This window comes from Formica exsecta, unplaced genomic scaffold (assembly GCF_003651465.1).
Source record: "Formica exsecta isolate Colony F162 unplaced genomic scaffold, ASM365146v1 scaffold489, whole genome shotgun sequence".
NCBI classification, from domain to species: domain Eukaryota; kingdom Metazoa; phylum Arthropoda; class Insecta; order Hymenoptera; family Formicidae; genus Formica; species Formica exsecta.
Genome location: NW_021852127.1, coordinates 1,074,265 through 1,097,559, shown reverse-complemented (window position 1 = coordinate 1,097,559; position 23,295 = coordinate 1,074,265). Strand labels below are relative to the sequence as shown.

Genomic DNA, 23,295 nt, shown 5'->3' with positions numbered 1-23,295 from the left:
AGGAATACGCCCGTAGTTTTTTTTTCATTCTTTCCTTCATACATTCACGATGCTTTCACCCACCTTTCATAAACCAACGCCGTTTTATCAACGCATTTTATCATACTTTTCTTCCCAAGATACGTTGAGTACAAAAATGTTTCTAAAATATTCATAATACGGACACAAATACTTTTTCAAACATAAAACTGCTTTAATATTATATTACACAATGACATTAACATATAGTTATAGAGAAAGCTAAAAACAGATGACAAACGGGAAACAGCATAAATTGACGGACAGTAAAACAGTGTAGAAGCTTCATTAAACTTCTTCTCTCTGCTTTGCAAAGCTTTGTAATTCCTAATTCCTTGAAGGAAGAATATTTAATCTATTAAGCTATATGCATGGTTGTCAAAGATTCGCTAATTGTACTTGTATGTAATACAAATTGTTTAATTGAATTAATGTAGACAATGATTATACAACGTCTTGCTTAAATTTCAATTAATGAAGCAATATATTTGTTTTATATATATCTCGTCTTTTTTTAAACTGATTAATAATATAAAACAAAAAGTAAAACGCTCAAATATTTTATTTTTATTGTTTATTTTTTGATTATCATATTTTGTACTGATTATTGCTTTCCAATTACTTATATATTTGCATTTACACACATACTTACATTTTTTATTAAATCTACATCGTTTTCTAAATTTCTAAAAAATAAACTCTTGATTCATATAAGCTAGGAATGGTGAATTTAAGCGAATGTTACATCAGCTATGTATCTTAAACGATTGCGCTTTACGTTTTGAGGTGGACTAATTTATGCGCGGTTAAGTCGTCCAGCTTTAGTGAAACGCTACGGTATACGACGTAACTTATATGCACGTGACGTATCTGCGATGTAAATCGTACCACGGGTCTAAGGTACACGCGCGGTATCTCTGTGTTCTTCGAGACAGGCCTGCTGAAAATTATAGGCCCGTCTCTTCCTGCTCTATCCAATGCCGAGACCTACCGAACCCAACGCAAAATCGCGGAAGATTTGTTGGAGGTGGCGGGTCGTCTTCCTGACTCGGCCTCCGCGGGGAAGAGACAAGTTTCTCGACTCTTGCTCAGGGTCGATTTTGTTCGCAGCACGTATATAAGGGAGTTTAAAGCCTGATTTATTGTGACGACCGAGTAGGGCACGCCGAAACGCAAGGAGACAGGCCAACGTGCGACGCGACAAGAGTACAGGGATGTGATCTATAGGTACCGAGTCTATTTCGGATTATCTAACACGAAGATGCACATCCGTGTAATGCGTTGATGTCACGAGAATATCGAGATAATGTTATACTACGTCGACACAGAGCGCTCGTCATCCAGAGTCATGCAAAGTAATCCTCTTACGTGAATATATATATATATATATTCCTATATTTTTATATTCTCTCTTGAAGTTTTATTTTAATTCAAAAATTTATTTTTATATATATATACAGATATAAGATCACATCTATTTAACAAAATCTGTCTTTTAATATGTTTGTATCTTTTGATTTGTTAGTCCACTTTTTTCTTTGAATACATTCTCTTGGTTTATCTACCCAATGCTTATAAGATCATACCGAGACTCACATTGGAAAGGATCGAAGAAACTAGAACGAAAATTGGAGGAAAAAAAGATGTGGCCAATTGAGATGGTCGTAAGGTAAAACTGAGGGGGAACAAAATAATGTGAAGAGACGGTCGCCCCAAGAGATAAAAGTCGATCGGAGATTTTGGATGGTACTCTAGTCTGCGACGATGAGTAGAAGAGTTTCTTTTTAGATCAATATAGACTCGACAGGATGTTTGTTCACCGATAGGATATTGACATTATATAGCATATAGAAATAATATATAATCAAACATAAGAAATACATTTTCAGCTATATAATACTATGCTGCTGTTTTATTAAAATATGCTGATATTATTACTAATATTATTTATAATCATTGATTAGCGTAAATATAAGTATCGGGAAGATAAACGAAGAAAAGATATCCAAAGAAAAAAATGGAGAAACTAACAAATCAAAAGATAATTGTCAAAAATATAATTTTCGTTTTATTCTTAACATATGTTATCGTAATAGTCGTTTTAATATTTTAATATTTATTTTGCAATTCTCTAATTGATCTTAAAAGAAAGACATTTTATTTTTCTGTTCTAAGAAATTGAAAAATTGAAGAATATATTCTTACAAATTTGTAATATTTTATTTTATTTTGCAGTTTCTCAGTTACTGTAAAAAAATATTTAAGCGTTAAAAAAATTTAAATATTTGCATATGTATATTTTTTAACATACATAATGGCAGGATTTTATATTATTTCGTATATTTCACTCTGTTCTTAAAATTCCACGAGCGTAAGCAATTCGACCAAATCGGAGATAAAAACGAGATATGGAGATAAGAAACAGGGGTGAAAAAGAGAAATTGTAATCGTTAAACAGCACAATTCTTTTTTTGTAGGGCAAGATATCTCTGTAGTTATAGGTGACATGTGAACAAAATAATGTTTGAGTCATTCAGTGATGTCAAAAGTTTCTTAAGCACTGTCTTACTTCACCTTACTATAACTGCATCTTAAATTAATTTGATATAAGCCCCAAAGGTCACGAGGCATGATACAAAGGTGGCAAATAAGCACGTGTTCCTATCCGCAATACATGCCGCAGAGGACCGCAGTAATTGCTTATCAAATCTTCTGATATATAGGTATTAATAAAGTCTGAGACGCATACGAAAAGTTAGAGACATTCAGTTACATAAATTAGCAAAACTCTGTGTAAACGGATTATTTTTAAAATTGCTGGTATAAACGGATTAATATTCTTTTTAAAATCTTTTTTCAGCACCGTAAAAAACTATCATAATGCATGATTATTTCATCATAGTCTCTCATTAATCTTATTTAAAAAATGATAAAAGCTATTAATAAAATTTATCAATTTTGCATTATAATACATCTTTCTGCAATATAACTTTTACTTCTTACACATTTATACATATCGCTCATGTAAACTTATCTCTCGTGCAGAATTTAATCTTCTTTGTATCAAAAGAATGTGCTTATATCTACTTTTACTTCTTGTATTATCTTCTCAGTATAATCGCAAAATCACGAAAAGACGTATCTATCTCCATTTTTTATTGAGTTATATCTTCTTTGCAATGGCTGAGGGATAAAGGAAAGATCTAGGTAGGATCGTAAAACTTTCGGATATAAATATCAATCTCTTTTTTACATACCTAAAGATATAAGTCTATCTCTGCTTTCAGCGAACCATCAAGCAATAAATTATATTTTTAGGTAAGGGATGCATGACTTTGATACATTTCTTTTCTTCTTGTAGCCTATTTCTTCTTCAAAGATTTCGAAACTCGCAAAACTGCTTGAACTTTATTCTGAACGCGGCGAGCTTATTCTCATTTTGTACTTTTCTCTTTTATTAGTAGTATTGCGAAGATGGCAAGCATACCGAGCACAATTGCTACCGTTTCTATTTAATAATAATGCAAAATTGATTACGGTTTTATCAATTTCGAGTCGATTGCGCTGCTAGCCTTCGATAATTTTCTTATTAACGATGTTGCAAACGGTGCAAAATTTTATTTTGTATAAATGTATTATTGCATCTATATTAAAATTATATAAGCAATTATTTTGAAGAATTTTCACAAAATGTGCAATAAATTTATATTATGCGTTATTATTTTTTTCCATGATATAAGTATTATATTTTATAAGCAAAGTATATTTTATTGTATTTTATTGGTTTATTAGTTATAATGTAAGATAATATATATATTTTTATTACTACATTCTTATACTTATTTTTCTGATAACTTTTTATATTTACATTGCAAAAATAAAATCGTCGGCTATCTACGATTTTTATCTTATCTCAGCAAAACTCTTAAGAATAATGATATTCGTCGTCCCTGCTCTTTATCCCCGTAGATCCTTGATCGTCTTCATTCAGTTGAGAAAGCTCATGTGCATACGAAGCACATAGCTTGAAAGTTCTTCGGTTCAAAGCAATTTCAAAGAACTTCGCTCGACAAGTAGCTTTACGAGCGATCTAGTTGCTATTTTATCACCTTCACTTACATCGAATGGTATAATTTGTGAACTTGAAAGTAGGACTGTAACGATTGTAAAGTGCACAAGTATACGAATATAAATTTTCGAAAATGGTAGTCACGTTAATTGCTGACATGTTGCAATCAGTCGTTAGATAATAGTTAAGATAAAGGGAGAATTGTGGTATATAAGGCGCAACATTTTATATATCTATATAGAATTCTATATATCTCTTAATCTCGAGAAATGAGAAAAAGAAAGACAATCTGAACTTACTGCTACATGAATTTATAGGCAGCCGTTATGAAATCCGTATTAAATCAAGAAAAATGAACTTATTAACTCATAATTTCTCTTTGATTTGACCTCAATTGGTTTAACACAGTAAGTGAGAAAGCTAGTTACAGTAGCTATTTTGTTCAATAAAAGTTGTGAATTGTGTAAAAGAATATAATATATGTAGATAGATAGTGTGTGTGATTTGTTAATATTTAAATGTAATAAAAGAATACATTCCATTATATGTGTCATTTTTGCAAATAAAACTATTTTCTCAAAAGATTTTATTATTTAACTCGTAAAATAGAATTTTATAATTGATATCTTTAAAATAATGTAAATATTTTGCTATATATATTTTTTTAATTTTTTTTTTTGCAAAACTGGAAAAGGATGAGCATTTATACAATTGTATGTTGCCTTTAAAATTGGAATAAGATATTGATTTTATTACAGCCATCAACCATCATATGATACATTGCAAAAATGCAAACTCCATTTTCTCACCGACTCATTTTCAACCTTTCTAACGCAGCACAAACTCAACTAATGCATGTGTCTCTTCTTTGCTTGTTTCAGATACTAACACAACTGAACTCACAACTCACACTAACCAACTACGACTTTTGAGAACAAGCATTATGATCTCGTCCAGGGCTTCATGCCAACGCCCAAAGCCCTGAATGTGAAAAGAGTTTATTGCATCCTGCATAATAAAGAACAGGGGCAAGCCCGCACATTATTCAATGAATAAATTGTTGAGCTACTAAATAAATCGTGGGTTACCAAAGTTTAATCCATGGATATTCTATCGTAGGAATTGATTTTAATGTTATATTTTTAAACGGAATAGACAACGTGCTTGAAGTGTTGGAACGCGTGTCAGGGTGAGCATTTGATAGAATTCTCGGGGATGAGAAAGAAATCTTTTTTTAAGTATATTTATTTAATACAAAATCTTTTAATCATAAAAATCTGATATAAATTAGATGTTATATCCGTATTCAGGATACATACATATATTATACAATATATATATGTGTGTTCTGAATACGGATGCATTTGATCAATCTTGATCACATTATTTTGCTAGAATCCATAGATATTGATTAGGTATATCCTCTGTTCGCAATTGTCAAGTAAGTCAGTTTAACAGTAAGAATAGCTTTCGCATCAAATGGAAGAGCTTTTTTGTGGATAGAAGGATTACGCGTTAAAATTCTCGCGGATGGGTAAAAGTGCAGAAAGGTGCTTCCGTTCAAATTGCGATTCTTGTAAATTGTTGACCATTTGTGACGTGAATTTCGAGGATGCAGGTGTATCCGGCCGGAAAGTACGCTTTTGGAGGCAGCAGACGGAACACGGAAAGCGCGGAAAAAGCAAGAAAATTCGCTGACTGTATTGCGCATCTGTATGCACAGTTTCTATTGAGAAATCGATAACGTCGCCGAGACGAAGTAGATAAAAAATTCGTACAATATATTATTCTGTCAAAAAGATCGCTTCAAGAATTGCATCAAATATTATGTTTATCAAAATTTTAATCATGGTTTACTATTATATTCCGCATATCTCATTAGCGCAATATGCGCGCATACTTTGGAAATAATACACCATATAATCACAAGCATGATACGGTACAGCGCACACACGTAATAACTAAATTACGTTAAATTATAATAATATAATTTGTGTTATATAATGTTACAGCAAAAGTAAAGTTACTCGCGGAAGGGATAAAAACGTATTTGATGCACGCTAAAGAATAATCGTAAAAGACAAGTCGAAAGTGATACCGATTAAATTGGAAAAAAAAATAACGATAAAATTGGAATTGAGAAAGATGCTAGGGTGACGATCCTACAAAATATCTTGCAGAATTTCTCTTGGAAGCCTGCGGCGATTTCGGCGACGTAAACGAGCGGGGTCCTTGTCGAGAGAAAAAGGCTCCGCGAGAAGAAGGCCGCGCAAACGTACCTCTGGGTCCGTCGTGGTGTTGTCCGCCGGGGGTGGCGGTGGCGGTGGGGGAGGAGGAGGTTGTAGACGTCGTGATTTGGAACGTCGGTCAGGTGGCGGTCGGGGTGTTCCCTGTCTTGCCACCATCAGTTCTTCTGTCGCAGGATCCGCGGGGGGTTGCGGCCCCGTGGTGGGGCTCCCTTCCTATAAAAAGCGCCAAGGTATTGCGGTATTCTATCATAATTGAAGGGTGGAAGACCTAGAATACCAAATAGATGCAAAAAATGATACTCCGCGTTGCAATATACAACAAGATTTTAAATTCCATATCAGCATTTATTAACTTAATGTTTTAATACTTTAATACTAGAAATTAAGCTGTATTTTTATATAACGTAGAAAACAATAATTTTATTTTTGTATAATCTGTAATATTATTTGTGGCTCTTAATTAATATCTGATTTCCATAATTAATTAAATAGTAATATTTTATTATTTAGGTGATAATAATAAATTAGATTGAAAATTAGAAAAGATTGCAATAACACCAATATTAAATAATTTAAAAGATTATTACTAAAATTAATCGTGATATATTTTGTGTACTCTCACACAGATGTTATATAGATATATGAATAATTTATACAGCTTTTATATCAGGTTTATTTTTTAAGAATTCAGAAGTCTCTCTTCAATTTTCTGTTTAATTATCCGCGCTTGAATATGACGCATACTTGCGTTTTATATTTAAAGCTAACGGCACCCTTGAGAACGCTTACATATTATATTGCAACGATCTCAACCTCTTCGTCATTTCATATCCCATAAACTTCTGCGAAAGTCGTAACTCGATTAAGAATTGAACTATTCCAATTATGCGTGTTAATTCTTGTTTTTTTTTTAAATAATTTAATCGTGTATAAGATACTTAAAATTTTAATTGCAACAAAATACAATAAAATATTTCAAATCGCAAGCATAAATTGGAGCAAATATTATCTACAAAGCTAACGTCTCATTTTAAGATTATTCTATCAATCAAAAAATTTCTCGTTTATATAAAAATACCCACGGCCTGCTCAATCTAACAATAAACATCGAGATCTGATCACGTTGTAAACTCTCGAAGGCAGTGGCGCTGTCTGGGGCCGCGGCAGCCGTGGACGCGGCAGAGAACGCGGGGGCGGCGCGAACTTTTTCGGTTCCGGCGTCGCCCCCGCAAATTACGCACCAGGACTGCAGGATGTTGCGCCTGAGCTGCGAGAAGTCGTGAACATCCTCGGCGAGAGAAACCAGATTGGCACTCTAACAGGCGTGGGCCCGCCACCGGGAACGCTGGACAACGACAGCACGTGCGACGATGAGGAGGGAACTTCTACCAAGAGACCGCCGAGGCCTCTTTACAGGAGATTCATTAACTACGTGAGGCAAGCCTGGACCGGCGTCAAATTTGCTCTAGGTATATTCACAGATTTATCGATGTAAAATTGATTATTGTCGCAAAAGATAAATTTGTTGTTGGATATTTTTATAGATAGTACGTAATTCAGACTGCAATATTCTAGAAAACACATATGAGTAATATAATTGCATTTTTTCAATCCATCGGATTAAACGCTTTTTTAAAAAATAAAATTAAAAGAGATAAAAGAAAGAAAAAGAGAGATAAAAAAAAAGAGAATTGTATGCTTAATATATCTCGTATTATTTGTATCTCCTTTCTGAATAAAACTGAGATAATGTAACATGCCATAATATAAAATAAAACAATAGTGAGTTTATTAAATGGCCATTAAAAACCAAACTCTTTAGATCTATATAAGTAATAACGTCTCATATAGAAATCAGTAAAACGCTATATTCAGTTATGGTAAACATATAAAATTAGTTACATATACATATCTATATACACATATACGCTATGTCATAAGAGAAGCAACTTTTCTCTTTTCTGATGTATTCAAGAACCGAGAAATCATGTGGGAATAACATTTTACGTTTTATCAAACTAGGATATTCGATGAACTAACGTCACTATATTTTATACCGCGTTTTCTATTGGCTAACCAGTAAAGAGCGTACTTGTTCACAGAACGTGAAGGTCTCCAGAGTTTTCCTGCCCGATACTGCATGCTACTCACGTGTCTTACCGGTCATCTATGTTGCATGATACCTGCACCAACATAACAACGCTTGCTTGCTCTCTGCGTGCGAAGCTCATTACACCATATCTTTTTTTCGATCGATCTCATAGATTGATAAGAGCACTCGACGGATCTGTACTGACTTGTTTATCAACGTCTCTTATCGGTAAAACTAAAAATATTTTTTGTAAGCTTTAATGATATTATAATAATATTATAATTTTCAAATATTGTTTATGTATTTAAATGTGTGATTTTTCTATATAAATAAATAAGTCTTTTTCAGCAAATTGTAATCTATCTTTAATATATAATAATCAGTGAATTATTCTATTAATACTTCGAAAATAAGATGCATATCAATTGCGATGTATAATGCATCAGAACTTTATTCAACACATATAGAAATGTTACACCTAATTGCTTATTATGCACATAAAGTATTATAGGATCTTGTAACGTATATGAGGATGTGCATATATTATGTCAAACTCATTGCAAAATTTAAATTGTAAAATATATATAAGAATGAAAGAAGAAAATAAAAGAAGAATTAACGGCAAAGATTTTTTGATTTGAAGAGCAGCTTTAGTTTTTGTGCATCAATTGGTACATTAGTTTGAGTGTTGAAAGCTGTTAGTAATTCGAGAGCGAAATACTTTTTAAAGACAGAGCGAGACGAAAAAATTATTAATTGAGTTCCGTTAAATCATCGAATATTTATAATTATATTTCCATATACAAGAATAGTTTTATAATTAGCTTATGCTATTGTCTTACGTATTCTATGGTCACCAAAAATGTTCTTTCATCACGCAATACTCCGGAGACCTACGGAATACCCACGCAGCCTATCTTGGGGATTCGAGGTCGCCAACTTCATGAAAATTCATACAGTCCAGGTGCGGTTTCATCCGCAAATTACATTTTCACAAACAAATTTATGAGAGGAATATCTGGAACCAACGTTGTCATCCGACATATCAGTGCAAAGGACGGTGAAATACCGTTGGTTAGCGCTTGCATTTGTATTGCTGTTTGTTCTCAACCATGATTTTATTAAACGGCACATTTATCCGAATAGTATTGCAGCAAAATCAACATACATAAATTAAATAAATGATAATTTTTAATTTAATTTATTTTAATTATAAGGCAATTTTACTCCTTATATTAACACTCTTCTTATTCATACTATAATATTTAATTAATTTTTTTAAAAGAAGGTCTCCACGTTTATTTCATAATTTTTAACCTTTGATTTAATAATATTTAAATGCAAAGGTAGTTCTTATATATACATTTGCATATAACAAGATACATATATATATATATATATATATATAATATAATGTGTTATTTTATAACAAATGTAAGTATAATATACATGCCACGTTGAACACGCAGATTTCGTTCAATCACTATCGCGTTTGAATGAAATTAAATAAAATATTTTGCACCGAATAGCCGAACGATAGAATATATGATGAAAATTGGTTAAATGGTTATGACAACGTTCGTTGTCCCTTGATGAATATTGTGAGAATTCATTACTTGAAAAAAAATTTTAGCATATATGCAATATTATGCAGTGTTAATTATGCAGTATTAATTAATCACATGAGAAGCTGCTCTCTTTTCCTGTTATTAAAAATTCTATTAATATGTTTTGACAAATATGTATGCCGATAGAAATAAATTATCTTAATATGCAAAAATTATATTAAACAGAAAATAGTGATATGAATTACAAGAAAAAAGATATAAAAACAAAGTTTTCGCACATCTAGAATAACGAATTTTTCCATTATCTAATTTATATCAATTTATTACAAGTATACATGAATTATAAAAGCGTATATGAAAATTTAATAGAATTTCTGTTTTACGTAATCAGATTTTCTTCTCGACGCGACTAGTTTAAAAAAGATAAGATTTTATGCGGTACGTTGCATAAATTAATCTGATTATGCAAAATCCCATCTCGTTCTTTCTGAAACGCCCGAATATCGGAATAATCTACGATAATTCATTTTTTCATAAAAGTCAACATGTAAAAATAAAGTAGAATGACCCACTAAATGCTCCGTTGAATTTTTCGCAATGCTTTATCACTGATTACAAGGAATATAAACAAAAAAAAGATTCTTTTATATGATTTGCCCTATATTTTATGTCGCAATCCATCTTTAAAACATCCAGCAATTTTGCTGAATTTTGATAAATCATTACGCGATTTATAAAAGTGTCTATCAATATCCGAAATTATTTATAAGCCAAATATTTTCTCATCCAATTTACAAGCGTATAATAGATTCCTGTGGGATCACTGATGTCGATTCCGTTGAACGCATCGACGGAAACTCCAATAATCTGGCCTTTCATTAGGAAACAGACAGCGAGTACACGTTGCTTGTCCGACGGCAACTGATGCATTCCGTGAGGAATGCCTTTCATCCCTTACACAAATCCAATATTTCGAAAGAGGAGGTAGTAGCGACCCTCTGCGATTCTGTCTTTATCTCTCCTAGAATATCATCTGGAATGAGACGTAGGGTTGAACGGATGTTGCCTCGCCGTTGACCCTATTTACGCTTGGTCAAACCGATCCTTCATGTAGGAAGTATATGACACGAAAGAGCAGACAGAGTACGGAAGCAATCTTGGCAGTTAGATTAAATTTGGAGATTTTTTTCTTTCTCAGTACGCTGTATTTAGAGAAGGTAGCGTAGATGTATAATATAAAATTCTATGAAACGATATTGTTAATCATAAAGGAGGGGAAAAATTTTAAGAGATAATTAAATTTCTTTAATACTATTGTTATATAATTTTATGCCATACGTTATGTGATAATCTTTATGGCTAATAATTATGAGACAAGATAAGCAGTAACAGTATAAATCATGATGATTGAGTCTATAAATTTGTTTCAATTGATAAAATACTTGCTGTCTCTCAAAGATAATGTTTCAATGGAAATTCGCAAAATTTTCTACAATAATGCAAGCATACTGTTTATATTTGAGAGTAGGCTGTCATAAACACTGTAAATTGAACACCACAGATGTTCTCTCTCCGAATATTTGCTATCGTTCATCGTGCGAGAAATCGTTTGACGCTGTGAATTTTCTCACCGTATATCTCGTTATTATCTTTTACTTCCCGTATCACATTTGTCTGCAGATTGAATCTGTAGGAATTCAGTGCTGTCGGAACAAGACGATTCGATTTAAATTCCAACACTGGATTGCTCTCTCACCTTCCAATCTCCGCAACTTTTCCTGTGGAAAACATAACGTATGTTCCATATATATACACGTGGCAGCAGTGCAAAAGTGTCTCGAATTTCCGTCCTGAATCCAAATCTTCCATACTGCATGTGAGTAGGATATCGTATGCACGGATACGTATTCCGATTTCCATTGCGTACTCCTGTGCGCGACGTTGTTTCACGATGTGAAAGGGATTTCTTACAAAATCGCTTCATCGAGATCGTTTATGTCAAAAGAAATAATGAAAAATCGTTCACGATCTTAAATAAGATAACACAAAACATTTTTATCGTATATATAACTCTAACAATGTATATTTCTCTTCTAACAATAATATTATAAAGAATATTATATTTATTCTTTTTATATTTCTTTGAATTTGATATATATGTATGTTTTGACAATTATTTTTTAAAAATATTTAAAAAATTTTTTACTCCCATATCACTTCTAATAGACACTAACAATAAATATTTAGAAAATATTGAAAATGTATGCGCTATTATCATCGTTGTGGGCAATAAATAAAATTTTACTACAATACATCCTGAAATTTGCCTTAGAGAACGAAGTTATTCATCTGATATTGTTTTGAAATTGCAATACCTTGTTCTCGCGGGCGCAATCATAAAGTTGAAGTAAATACTGTTAATCCCCAATGGGGACATACATACATACACACACACACACACACACACACACATCTAATGAGTTCTTACATTTACTTACATATATAACATTTGTTTGAAAGTTGTGTACGTTTCTCCGAAATTATGTTTTTTTAATATAACCGAAATATAAACTATAACTTTGAAACTCTTACAAAGTACATTTTTAGGAATTTCTTTTAAACCAGAAGTAAGCTAATAGAAGGAATGTGTGCAATCAAATATTAGAATCTGAAAATAAATCACAAGATTTGAAACTTCCGTTTTGTACGACGGGAACATACAGTTGCAATAATATGCGAGAATTTTTAATCTTGCATTTCAATCTCAGATTTTCACCCGTGATTGCTATGTATCGTTAAATCCGGGTTTTATAAACTTGTATCGATTTATGTATTGCATATCGAAAAAAAAATTAAAAGCAAAATAGCAGCAGGAAAACGATGCCAAGTTCTATCGATTCTAGTAGAGCAATAATTAATTAAATATTAAATGTCTGAAAAAGATAGATTATTTTCCAAATTTATATTAATGTAAGTTTCATGTATTCAGTGTTCTTATAATATTGAATAAATAGAAATCAAAATTATGGAATACAAAAATCTACAATTTATATTGTATGTTGAACTTTATTTCTTTATATTAATTTTCATATTTATGTATGTCTGTATATATGTGTTTATATGAAATATAGGCACTAACAGCGTCTATAAAAAACTTCAAAAAAATCTTAAAAATTTTCTTCTGCATGTATGAAATGTGCGGCTTTAGGTAAAAATAACTGCATATGTGAAAAAGTTAACTTTTTTCTCTTTTTTTGATATGTTACCAGATTAATATGTGTCATTGTTCAATAGTTCTATTTATATAATGTGTTTTGCAAGACAGTATAGATTTTTTTGTCGTTTAACTGCAAATTTTTTTATTTATTTTATAGATATCACATCGATAGTTGTGCTGCTCATATACATCCTATACAATCTCGGTAAAACATTCCGAGTTTTCCGGCTTTCCGTTTCAGCAAAGTTCTTTAATCTTGTTAGAGATTTTAGTCGGTTCGACGAATTTACGACACACGAAAGAAATTTGTCGATTTCTATTCCGCAATTAACGGAAATACGTTGTGTTTTTATGTCACAGACTCAGAATACGAGGAAGAGCAAATACCAAGATACAGGCCAGACTCTTTGGCAAGCCTTTGTCGAGCGACCAGATTCACTGAAGCCGAGCTGAAGAGAATATATCGCGGTTTCAAGGCTGAATGTCCTACGGGAGTCGTCAAAGAGGATACTTTCAAGTGCATCTATTCAAAATTTTTTCCCCAAGGAGGTGAGACCAGATTTTAAATACAGTAATATTCTTACAATATGTCATATTAAATGACATATTGTGAAAAATGGTAAATGGATCCTAAATATTAAAGTTATTAAATCATTGTATTATATATAATATATTATATAGCATATATATATTTAAAAAGATGTATATTTATGCATACATACATATATATAGAATAAATCTTTTTTTTAAATTTAATATTTAATTTTGTTAATACTAATCTCTCGTAAATCTCTGAAATAAAATAATGTATAACAAAACGAAATAATATTTAGGAGTAATCTTTATTTGAACTTGTCAAGTAATATGAAAGTTTGTTGTTTCGTGGTGAGATCAAAATAGTATCGAATAAAAAACATAATTTCTTATTCTTCTATATAATAAAAAATACTATTTAAAAAAATTATCGCATATGTTTTACTATTTAAAATCACGAAAAAAATACCAAATTTATTGTTTTTAGATCTTTTATATAATATGTGTGTGTATGTGTGTGTGAATATAATATGTCTTGGGTTAGCCGAGTAAAATTATTTTTTCCCATAAAGAATGCGAATATATTATACCGCGAAATAGTGACGTCATACGAGAAGAATATTTTACGATGTAGTTAAATATTTAAATAGAAAGCTCCTGTAATTTCCTGATTATTTTAAATAAAAAAAATAAATTTGCAAAATAATAAATTGCCCGAAAATCAATTATTATTATTTTATTATAATTATCTTAATATAAAATAAAACTGCAAAGAAGGGTATATCTTTACTTCTAATTTTATTTCTGCTGCATATTTCAACAATAGAATCTTTAATTAACAACAATAACACATTCCAAATTGTCCTCTTTTTTTTCTAAATACACGTTTTTCAATAAACAATCGTTTTTTAACACACAATGCGAAAGAATTCTGTGAAAACCAAAAAAATGTTTATTTTGCAAAAGGAACGACGGTGGATATATCGTCCGGTTTATTTATTCGCCGCGCATTTATTCGCATTTAAATTTCCTCGTTTCAACGGCAGCATCGGGGATGCATCGAAGAGCATCAACATGAAGAAGGAAAGAGAATAATCCAACAACCAGAATAACTATGGCTCTTCTCGCTGAACGGTTGCAGTAGCCATGGTAACGAACTCCCCAGATCAAAATGATACTGCGTTTCAAACGCATTCGCTTTTATCCATTCACGTGAGAGATATGGTTATCCATGACTATGCGCGTGCTCCGCGCATTAACGCGATGAAATTCACGTTCTCGGAAATTACGTTCTTCGCACCACGTTTTAACTAAAATCAATTAACTTCGCGCGCGTGCTACGATTTATGAGGATGTCAAGTAGTTTATCACTAAATATTTATTACAGATTCCTTCACGAAATTAGAAAATTGTTTGTTAGCATCTTATTTAATTAAAGCAATTTATTATTACATGACAATTTAGATTTTTAACTTTTAATTTCTATTAATAAAAAAAGTTTTAAGTAATAACTGGTAAAAAAATCATTCAGTAATATAAATTAAGATCTTAAAATTCGTAAAAATTCGTAGAATTAAACGAATAAAGCGAAAAAATCCATTTTCAAAATTTATCGTATTTTTATATTATAGATTTTTTTTAACATAGCCAAATATTTGCATTAATAATGCGCCAAGATACAAAAAGGACAGCAGATGATCTTTTCGAGTATTCACAAACCCAAAGTATCGGTGAAATATTTAATGCTTCCTGCCGACAGATTTCTCGCCGGAAGTCTCATATCCGCAGCCACAATATCTAGTTGAGATCATGATTTGTTTGTCGTAAAAGGCGTATCAATCGCAATCAAACCCAAAATCCTAGAAAAAAAATCTCCTGCACCGAATAGACAATAGTCCAGGAATACATCCATCTTCAATATCTACTATTTCACGATTTACGGCGATTTATGTTCCTCTTTTCTGAGAAGCGTGTGTATCGTCTTTCTTTTTGTGCCGACAAGGAGATAAATATAGCATTAGTCAGCCAAAGCATTCCCAAGAGAATGTACGAAATATCGAAAATATATTAAATGAGAAGTTAAAGCTTTTCCGTAATGCTGAATGTTTTGTAGAAAAAAATAGTATTTATGCAAATAGGCTGTGTAAATTATTAAGATTACATAAAAAAATTGAATTAATATAAAAAATTAAAATAAAAAAACTAATTATGAATACTTTATATACTGCAATTTTTGCTTTGCAGAAGAGAAACGGAATATTCAATCTTAAATTGCAGAGAAAAAGAGTTTAATAGAGATTCATTTACTGCGCATTGTGTTAATTAAGTACAAATCGAACGGTTGGGCAAGCAAGGACAATACAAAACAGCACACACATGGCAATTAAATTAAAAGTTTTAATTAGAGAGTCTTATTCGGATTGGATATGAATGCGTATGTGTGTATATGTGTATAAGCGTATTATTTTGGACAATTTGTCTATGAAGATTTTACAACTCGTATTCTTTTTTGTTTAGAATTTAAAAAATCAAAGTAATTCTATATTATATTGCATATATAAGATTTATGAACAAATGTTCCAATATCAGATCGGTCTCATATTATAAAGATTATAGTGCATATTTATTTTAACATCACATATTAAACTATAGATATATTAACATATTACTATAAGTAGTTTTTTAAGTTGTATAATATTTGAAGATAGTATGTATAACTTTTCTATTATGTTATATAATATTATACATAAATAGTATTATATATAATATATTACAAGACAATGTAAACTAACCAGGAGTTCAAAAATATTCTTCAACCAAATCATGATAAAATTGTCCTCCAAAATAAATAAAAGCAGAAACTTGCAAAAGTCAGATTAAAATATGGAAACATGTTTCAATATATCTTCAGTATATTTAATATCTGTGCTATATATTTTTATAATTTGTAACAAACAATTTAAAATAATGGTAGATCTTAAAAGTTTTAGTATTTTTAATGATAATTCTTTTATCTTAAAAATAATAAAAATTTTAGTAGAATTTTAGTAGAAATTTTAATAGAAATATTTTTGCTATTTGTATATTTAATGCTCATTTGTATGCATATGATTAGAAAGAAATAATTGAAAAAACACGAAAATTGTCACAATAAATATTCAATAGAACCTTTCTTAGCAATCGTATCTTTTATCAGGAATAAAATAGACATTTATACTTATCTAAAATCCCTCTGGCAAAACCCAAGAGAATAGAAACCTGCATGTGCAATTCAACACGTGAAATTTATACTTCTGATAGCAAATACGGGGTCGACACAATAAAGGGACATTACAGAGATCTCGAGTCAAAAGTCGAATATGTAAAATATGACATCGCGATAAATCTCATTCTCCCAAGATAACAATTCACGATTCGTATTCGTTAGTTTATACAGAGACAGAGCAATTCGCCTGCTTTCGTTCTCTCCCAAGATATGAGAGAGAAAATTTCTTATCTATTTCAGATTTACATGTGTGTAACTATGTACGCATTCTGAAATATGAATGATGAATGAACTTATTTATATATATACGAAAAAATATTTGCAATATTGAAAATTGATTTAACATATAAAATTTGCTATTTCTTTTTTGGAAACTATATTTTATATAAGCAAGAATTATAAAACTTAGATTGTATAATATTTATTATTTGTGTACAATCAATTGTAAACAATACTACATCAGTTGCAACAAAAGATATAATTTTTACAATTTTAAAAGTAATATAGTTTTGTTACACATATTTGACATCTTGTATCTTTTTTTTTTTTGCTTTTATGTTCAAAATTTAAAATATTTTCTCGGTAAGATATCCGGAGAATATCTAAAGTGTCTTGTATATATCGGTCATAAAAATATGTGAATTCTCACCTAGAGATTGTAACTTCGCAATTCTCCAAGGACGATGTGATAGAACACGATTGTGCGGATTATCACTGTGACTTAGTAATGCAACGGGAAATCTTACCCAGTTTCTCAATTATAAAGGAATATATGCAAAGTCACATTTATATAACTAAAAAAAATTGAAAAAAGAATCAAATACATATGTAAGATAAATAGAGAAAGAGAAAAAGAGATATTTCTATGTACGTAATTCATTGCCGAAATGTGTATCTTTTATATAGATTTCAAAGTATAGATATACGCACACATATTGATACTTACTTCTAATATACTTTACTAGTTAGACATCTCCAAGTAAAGAAAACTAATTTTCGAATTCCGTATTGTTCCACAATTGAACACGTTTTCCACGAAGACGCAATTCGCAGACGCTAGCAAACTTTGACGAGTTAATACACTTTATATCCTAGTCTTTCACGATAAACTCATCGTACAGTATGTCTGAAGTATAATAGGAACTGTTACAAATTTTCAAGTGGCTCTCTTCGATAACTTTAGATTCAAATTCTCAAACAAAAAGCAGAAATTTGACGTTTTTCATTATGCTATTCGAGAATGTATTTCTATCATAAGATAGCTTTTTTACATTATTGTTCACGTAGTAATGCATATTGCCAATGCCACTTTATATTTTATCGTGACGATTGTTAATTATAACAAGAAAATATTTTCTTGACGAACAAAAGCAATTGTAATTTGTTATGCTCTTTTTAAGATTAGAAAATTGTTATAATATCTAATATCGTGTATAATAATAAATCTTTTTATAAATTGAACATTGATCGACTCGATAATTTTTACTATTGTAGTTAAAGTTTTAATATTCAATATGATATTGTGTACATAAGACAATAGTTATATGAAACAACAAATTTAGATTTGTAAATCCGCAAATAAGCCATTTCTCGAAAATTACTGCGTGTGTATTTCACGTAGGGTAGTGACGGCAATATATTGCTGCGTTAAAAAGTAGTATATATCTTGTCCAATTCTTTCGTAAAACCTTTACATGATAAATCTTACCGGGGAACAGTGAAAGGTGCAACCGGCGCAACATGAATATATATGGCGTGATAATTTCTGGCCTATATAAATCTTCGCTTTAGATTTGAAGCATTCGCGTTATCTCGACTGGAAGTTATTAACACACACCGATGGGTATCCAGTTTACGAGCCATCCACCACAGATTCGACGGCCTTTGTAGGTTTTCGTTCAAATTCATTGCGTGTATATCTATTAGCAAATTGGAGTGTTTTTATGACAATACGCTTCTCTGCTTTCCAACAAAGTTAATGCCAAATGTATTCTAGTTTCAAAGAACTCAAACAAAGTCAAATAAAAGAGATTAAATATTGCTCATTAATTATCTCTGGTGCAAGTTTTCATAAAATATTTCTTTTTCTACATCAAATTCTATTTAAATCGTTTCTATTTTTAATTTGCTACGACCTTGCATATTAAAAATATAATTTATAACTTGTATTAAAAAGAAATTTTAGTTAATGCTAGTAATAATCCGTAAAATATATACTTTTGTGTAGAATCTTATTTAAATAATCTGAACATAGCTATAGTATCAGTAAAAACTTTTTAAATATTTTACCAATTTTTCTACACAAGGATTAATATATAGAGATATTTAATATAATTTCAATTTTAATGAAAATAAAGAAAAATGAACATATAAAATTATATAATAAAATATGTAAACATATATAAAGAAATAATAAAAATATATATTTGCTTCTTTTTTTGTGTAGCCAATACAAGCCAGTATGCGCATTACGTTTTTAATACTTTGGACCAGGATCACAGCGGGCTTCTCAGCTTTGAGGTAAGTTTATATATAAAAAATCCATTATATATATATATATAACATTTAATAATTTTTTTAACTATATTTAATGAGATTATTGTATGGCATTGTACTGTACATAATGGCTTTTATACGATCTTGTATGTCTCATGATTTTGAAGCACAAAGCGATGTTTAATCCTCTTTTCTGCATAATTTGCCTTTTTCTTTATCTTTTGAGATCGTCTGTGTTTAGCATTTTACTTTGAAAGTTGTTGGCATGCATAAAATCACTATCACAATTTTGCCTTCTATATTTAACTCTTCAGGTCAATTTAATGCAGATTAATATTACATAAGTGTACGAAACACAAGCTAATATATTGCAATATACATTTTGTAAAATGTTTGCTATATAAATTGCAAAATAATATGATTTGCGATTTCACAGACATTAATTCTTTTTAAGATTTGCGTGATTAAAATATAATTTAAACATATTTATTACATAAAATGTGCGCATTCCAAACCATTTATTTTATCTATTTATTTTGTCTATAAATATTTTATGTTTAATATTACTGATATACAAAAAATAATTTTTTATTATTAATATTTCTAATATTTATGTATATAGATTGTAATTTTTAATAATTGAGAAATGTAGAAAAGTAAAGAAAAATATCTTGCCCAATATTTTATTTTGCACTTAAAACGTAATATTAATTGCATATAGAAAGTGGCTAAATTACTCACGGTAACAGTTTAATCGCATTTTTCACTTACGGAGTCAATACTAATTAGCGCACTAAATATGTAATTAAATAAAGCGACTGAAATTTAACAATATAATTAACGTCTAACTCTATTATCGAATACTACAAAGTTCAAATTGCCACACAAGTACAGAAAGCGTTAAATATTCCAATTAATATTTTATATAATTTTGGAGTTTAAGTAGTTATGTATAAGTAGTTAAGTATTATGTACACATACATATGTGTATACATAAATATATCCATATATACATATATATGTGTGTGTAAATTTATCTGCATTATTAAATATTTCTGTTTAATATCTTTTCAATAAAATATAAAATTCTATTATCGGAATTATTATCGTTATTCCCATATAATTAAAAGTCGCGCGTCATATCCTAAGCAAACATGTGCATTGGGGACTAAGCTAATTAAATGTAATATGAACATTCAACATCGTGCACTTAATTAAGTTTACTGAGTGACACTTCAATCATTTGCCACTACTCGATTCAAGTGTCAAAGTCAATTTGCAGGTGAACACGATACCGATCTGTCGAAAGTATCAAGGTTCTGAAGAGTAATAAAATTGGAGGAAGAGGCAGAAGTCATAGTAAAGTAATTATCAGACAATGCAGTTGTCTTTCGATCCACTGAAGTGGAATTGTGCTTTGCATAATTAGCATTGTTTGTGCCTCGCAAAAAATTATTAGATTTAATGCAAATTTTTCTTGTGCACATGATAATGTTAACTTGTGATATATATTATAATCTGCAATATAATTTAATTAAGCTATGCTTTAATTAAATTATTCTACTAGAGAATTTCTCTGTCGGTGGGCATTTCCCATTGAGCGATACGTGACAAACTTTTGATTTAGTTTTTATTAATATCGTAAAGTTATATATACATATAATCTTAACGAAAGCTGAAGAGCTGAATTATTATTACACGTGTTTTAATTTTGGATTAATTTTCACATAGACAAGATGATTATAATAGAATATAACATTATTCTCCCAAACATATCATATAAAAAATTTTGTATCCAGATAATATCGCAAATATGTATATATAATATATTTATTAGAGAATCTTAAAATAAGTTTTGTAAAAAAGGCTGAAAAAAAATATTTTTATTGATATTTTTTTTAGTATTTAACAAACACGAAGGGTTTGCTAAGTCCGAAGTTTTTCGATTTAAAGAATGACAGTTTTCTCTTATTTCCACGTTATGATATATACGCATCATTCTCTATTATTCTCTTGTAAGTTTTATTCGTGATACTACTGATATACGAGAAGGTTTCTATCCTTTCTTCAATCGCATTACACGTTCGCTTTAAGATCTGCAAAAGAAAGAAAGAAAGAATGTGCGCGGACAAAGATTACCATTCCTCTTTTCAAGATAATACTTTCCTCGAGTGCACTCGCTCTCAACGCATGGCCCAACAGGACTCCTCCATCTTCGAGGTTTCTTCGGGGCTTCCCTTTATTTTTCTTCTCTCTTTATCGCTTCTTTTAGGTGACGACGAAGAATCCGGTAATCATGAGATTTAATCGCATGATCGTTGAAAAATGCGAGTGCAGCATTTTTATCTTTACGTCTTATTGTAAGATGTAAAAATTTATTTCTTCAAATTTGTCAGTCCCGCTGAAATTGTCAATGTTTTTTTCCAAATTTTAAATATAATTTTAACGATATTGTTACACTTATTAGCATCCATGTCATCAGTGTTTTATCTTATTATATGTATATTATATATTTGCTTTCGAAATCTGTATAAATAGTAATTAGATATAAATGCTCCTTTTCTCCAGAATTCTGGATGTGATATTTTTAAGATAATAAACGCGCGATATAGTAAACTAACAGCAGTTGTTATGAACCGGCGCGAAAAAAATGGTACATCTACTTCCTACAAGCTTGAATATTTCACATTGTTATAGTGAGTACAGTTGCTCACTATGAAACTTCTTGCTTTCGCAGCAAACTGTCGCACAACTGGAGATTCTCCAGTTTTTTCCAGGATACATGTTTCAATCGTTTGTGTAACCAACATATGTAACAAGTTGAAATCATAAACTGCAGCGACGACTAAAATTGTTTAGTTACAACGTTGCATATAACATAGTAAAAAGAAGCGTTGCATTGTTAGAAATTTATATTATAAAAAAATGCGTACATTGTGTGTGTGTAGGGTATACATATACAATATACATGTGGCAAAATCTGCCTCAAGCGGAGCAGATGACAAAACGAGCATCACTGGAACTTTTAATTAACTGTGATATCGTTTCTCGCGAAGCCTTCTCTCTCTCTCTCTCTCTCTCTCTCTCTCCGGCTTCCTCTCTCTCTCTCTCTCTTCGAGAAGCAATAATACAATTACAAACTATTGAACCAGTTCCAGTAATTTACTATTTGGATTATCGCAGATTTGCATATCCGTCGATATCGATACGCTATCGAGAGCGCGTCCGTTACTGAATTTTTGACCAGATTTATACGCGCATTACGTAAGCACAATAGTAAACCGCACGATAAATATAGAAGAGAGTAAGTTAATGAGAGTAAATTAATAACACACTTTAACAAAAAAGAAAATCGCACTGAAGCAAGTCACTTCCTGCAGTTTTGTTGACGTTAAATACACAATTTAAAAAAATTTGTAGTCAAAGTGCAAAACAGAAAACTATTTTAATGTATTTTATTATATATCATAGCTAAATACGATATGGAATGTTGGAAAATTCTATTGTAATCAAAATTAAGTATGTTCCTAGGACCTTAAAAGGAATAAGATTTCATAGTAAAATATGGGATCTATTGCGAAATAGATGCGAATAAGATCAATGAGGATCTATTAATTAGTTTTCAATTTTGTTTATTCAAACTTAAAGGCTTAATATAATATAACTTGTCGATTTTTAGATTCGTATTTAGCAACCTAAAAAACTCTTTAGTTTGAATAAACATAATTGAAAACTATTTGATAGATTTAATTCGCAATTTTTCCGCAATAGATTCCATATTTAACCA

General features: G+C 30.5%; 1 protein-coding gene across 1 annotated transcript in view; it reads left to right on the top strand.

Annotated features, from left to right (window-relative positions):
• Nucleotides 1–6,268: 6,268 nt before the first annotated feature.
• Nucleotides 6,269–23,295, top strand: part of LOC115241455 — a gene marked incomplete at its 5' end in the record, with an annotated part of 48,930 nt that continues 31,903 nt past the window's right edge. The window contains 4 exons of the mRNA XM_029817222.1: nucleotides 6,269–6,566; nucleotides 7,476–7,805; nucleotides 13,574–13,762; nucleotides 19,459–19,532. Of these exons, the coding sequence (XP_029673082.1) occupies nucleotides 6,269–6,566; nucleotides 7,476–7,805; nucleotides 13,574–13,762; nucleotides 19,459–19,532 (891 nt within the window). The remainder of the gene's footprint in view (nucleotides 6,567–7,475; nucleotides 7,806–13,573; nucleotides 13,763–19,458; nucleotides 19,533–23,295) is intronic.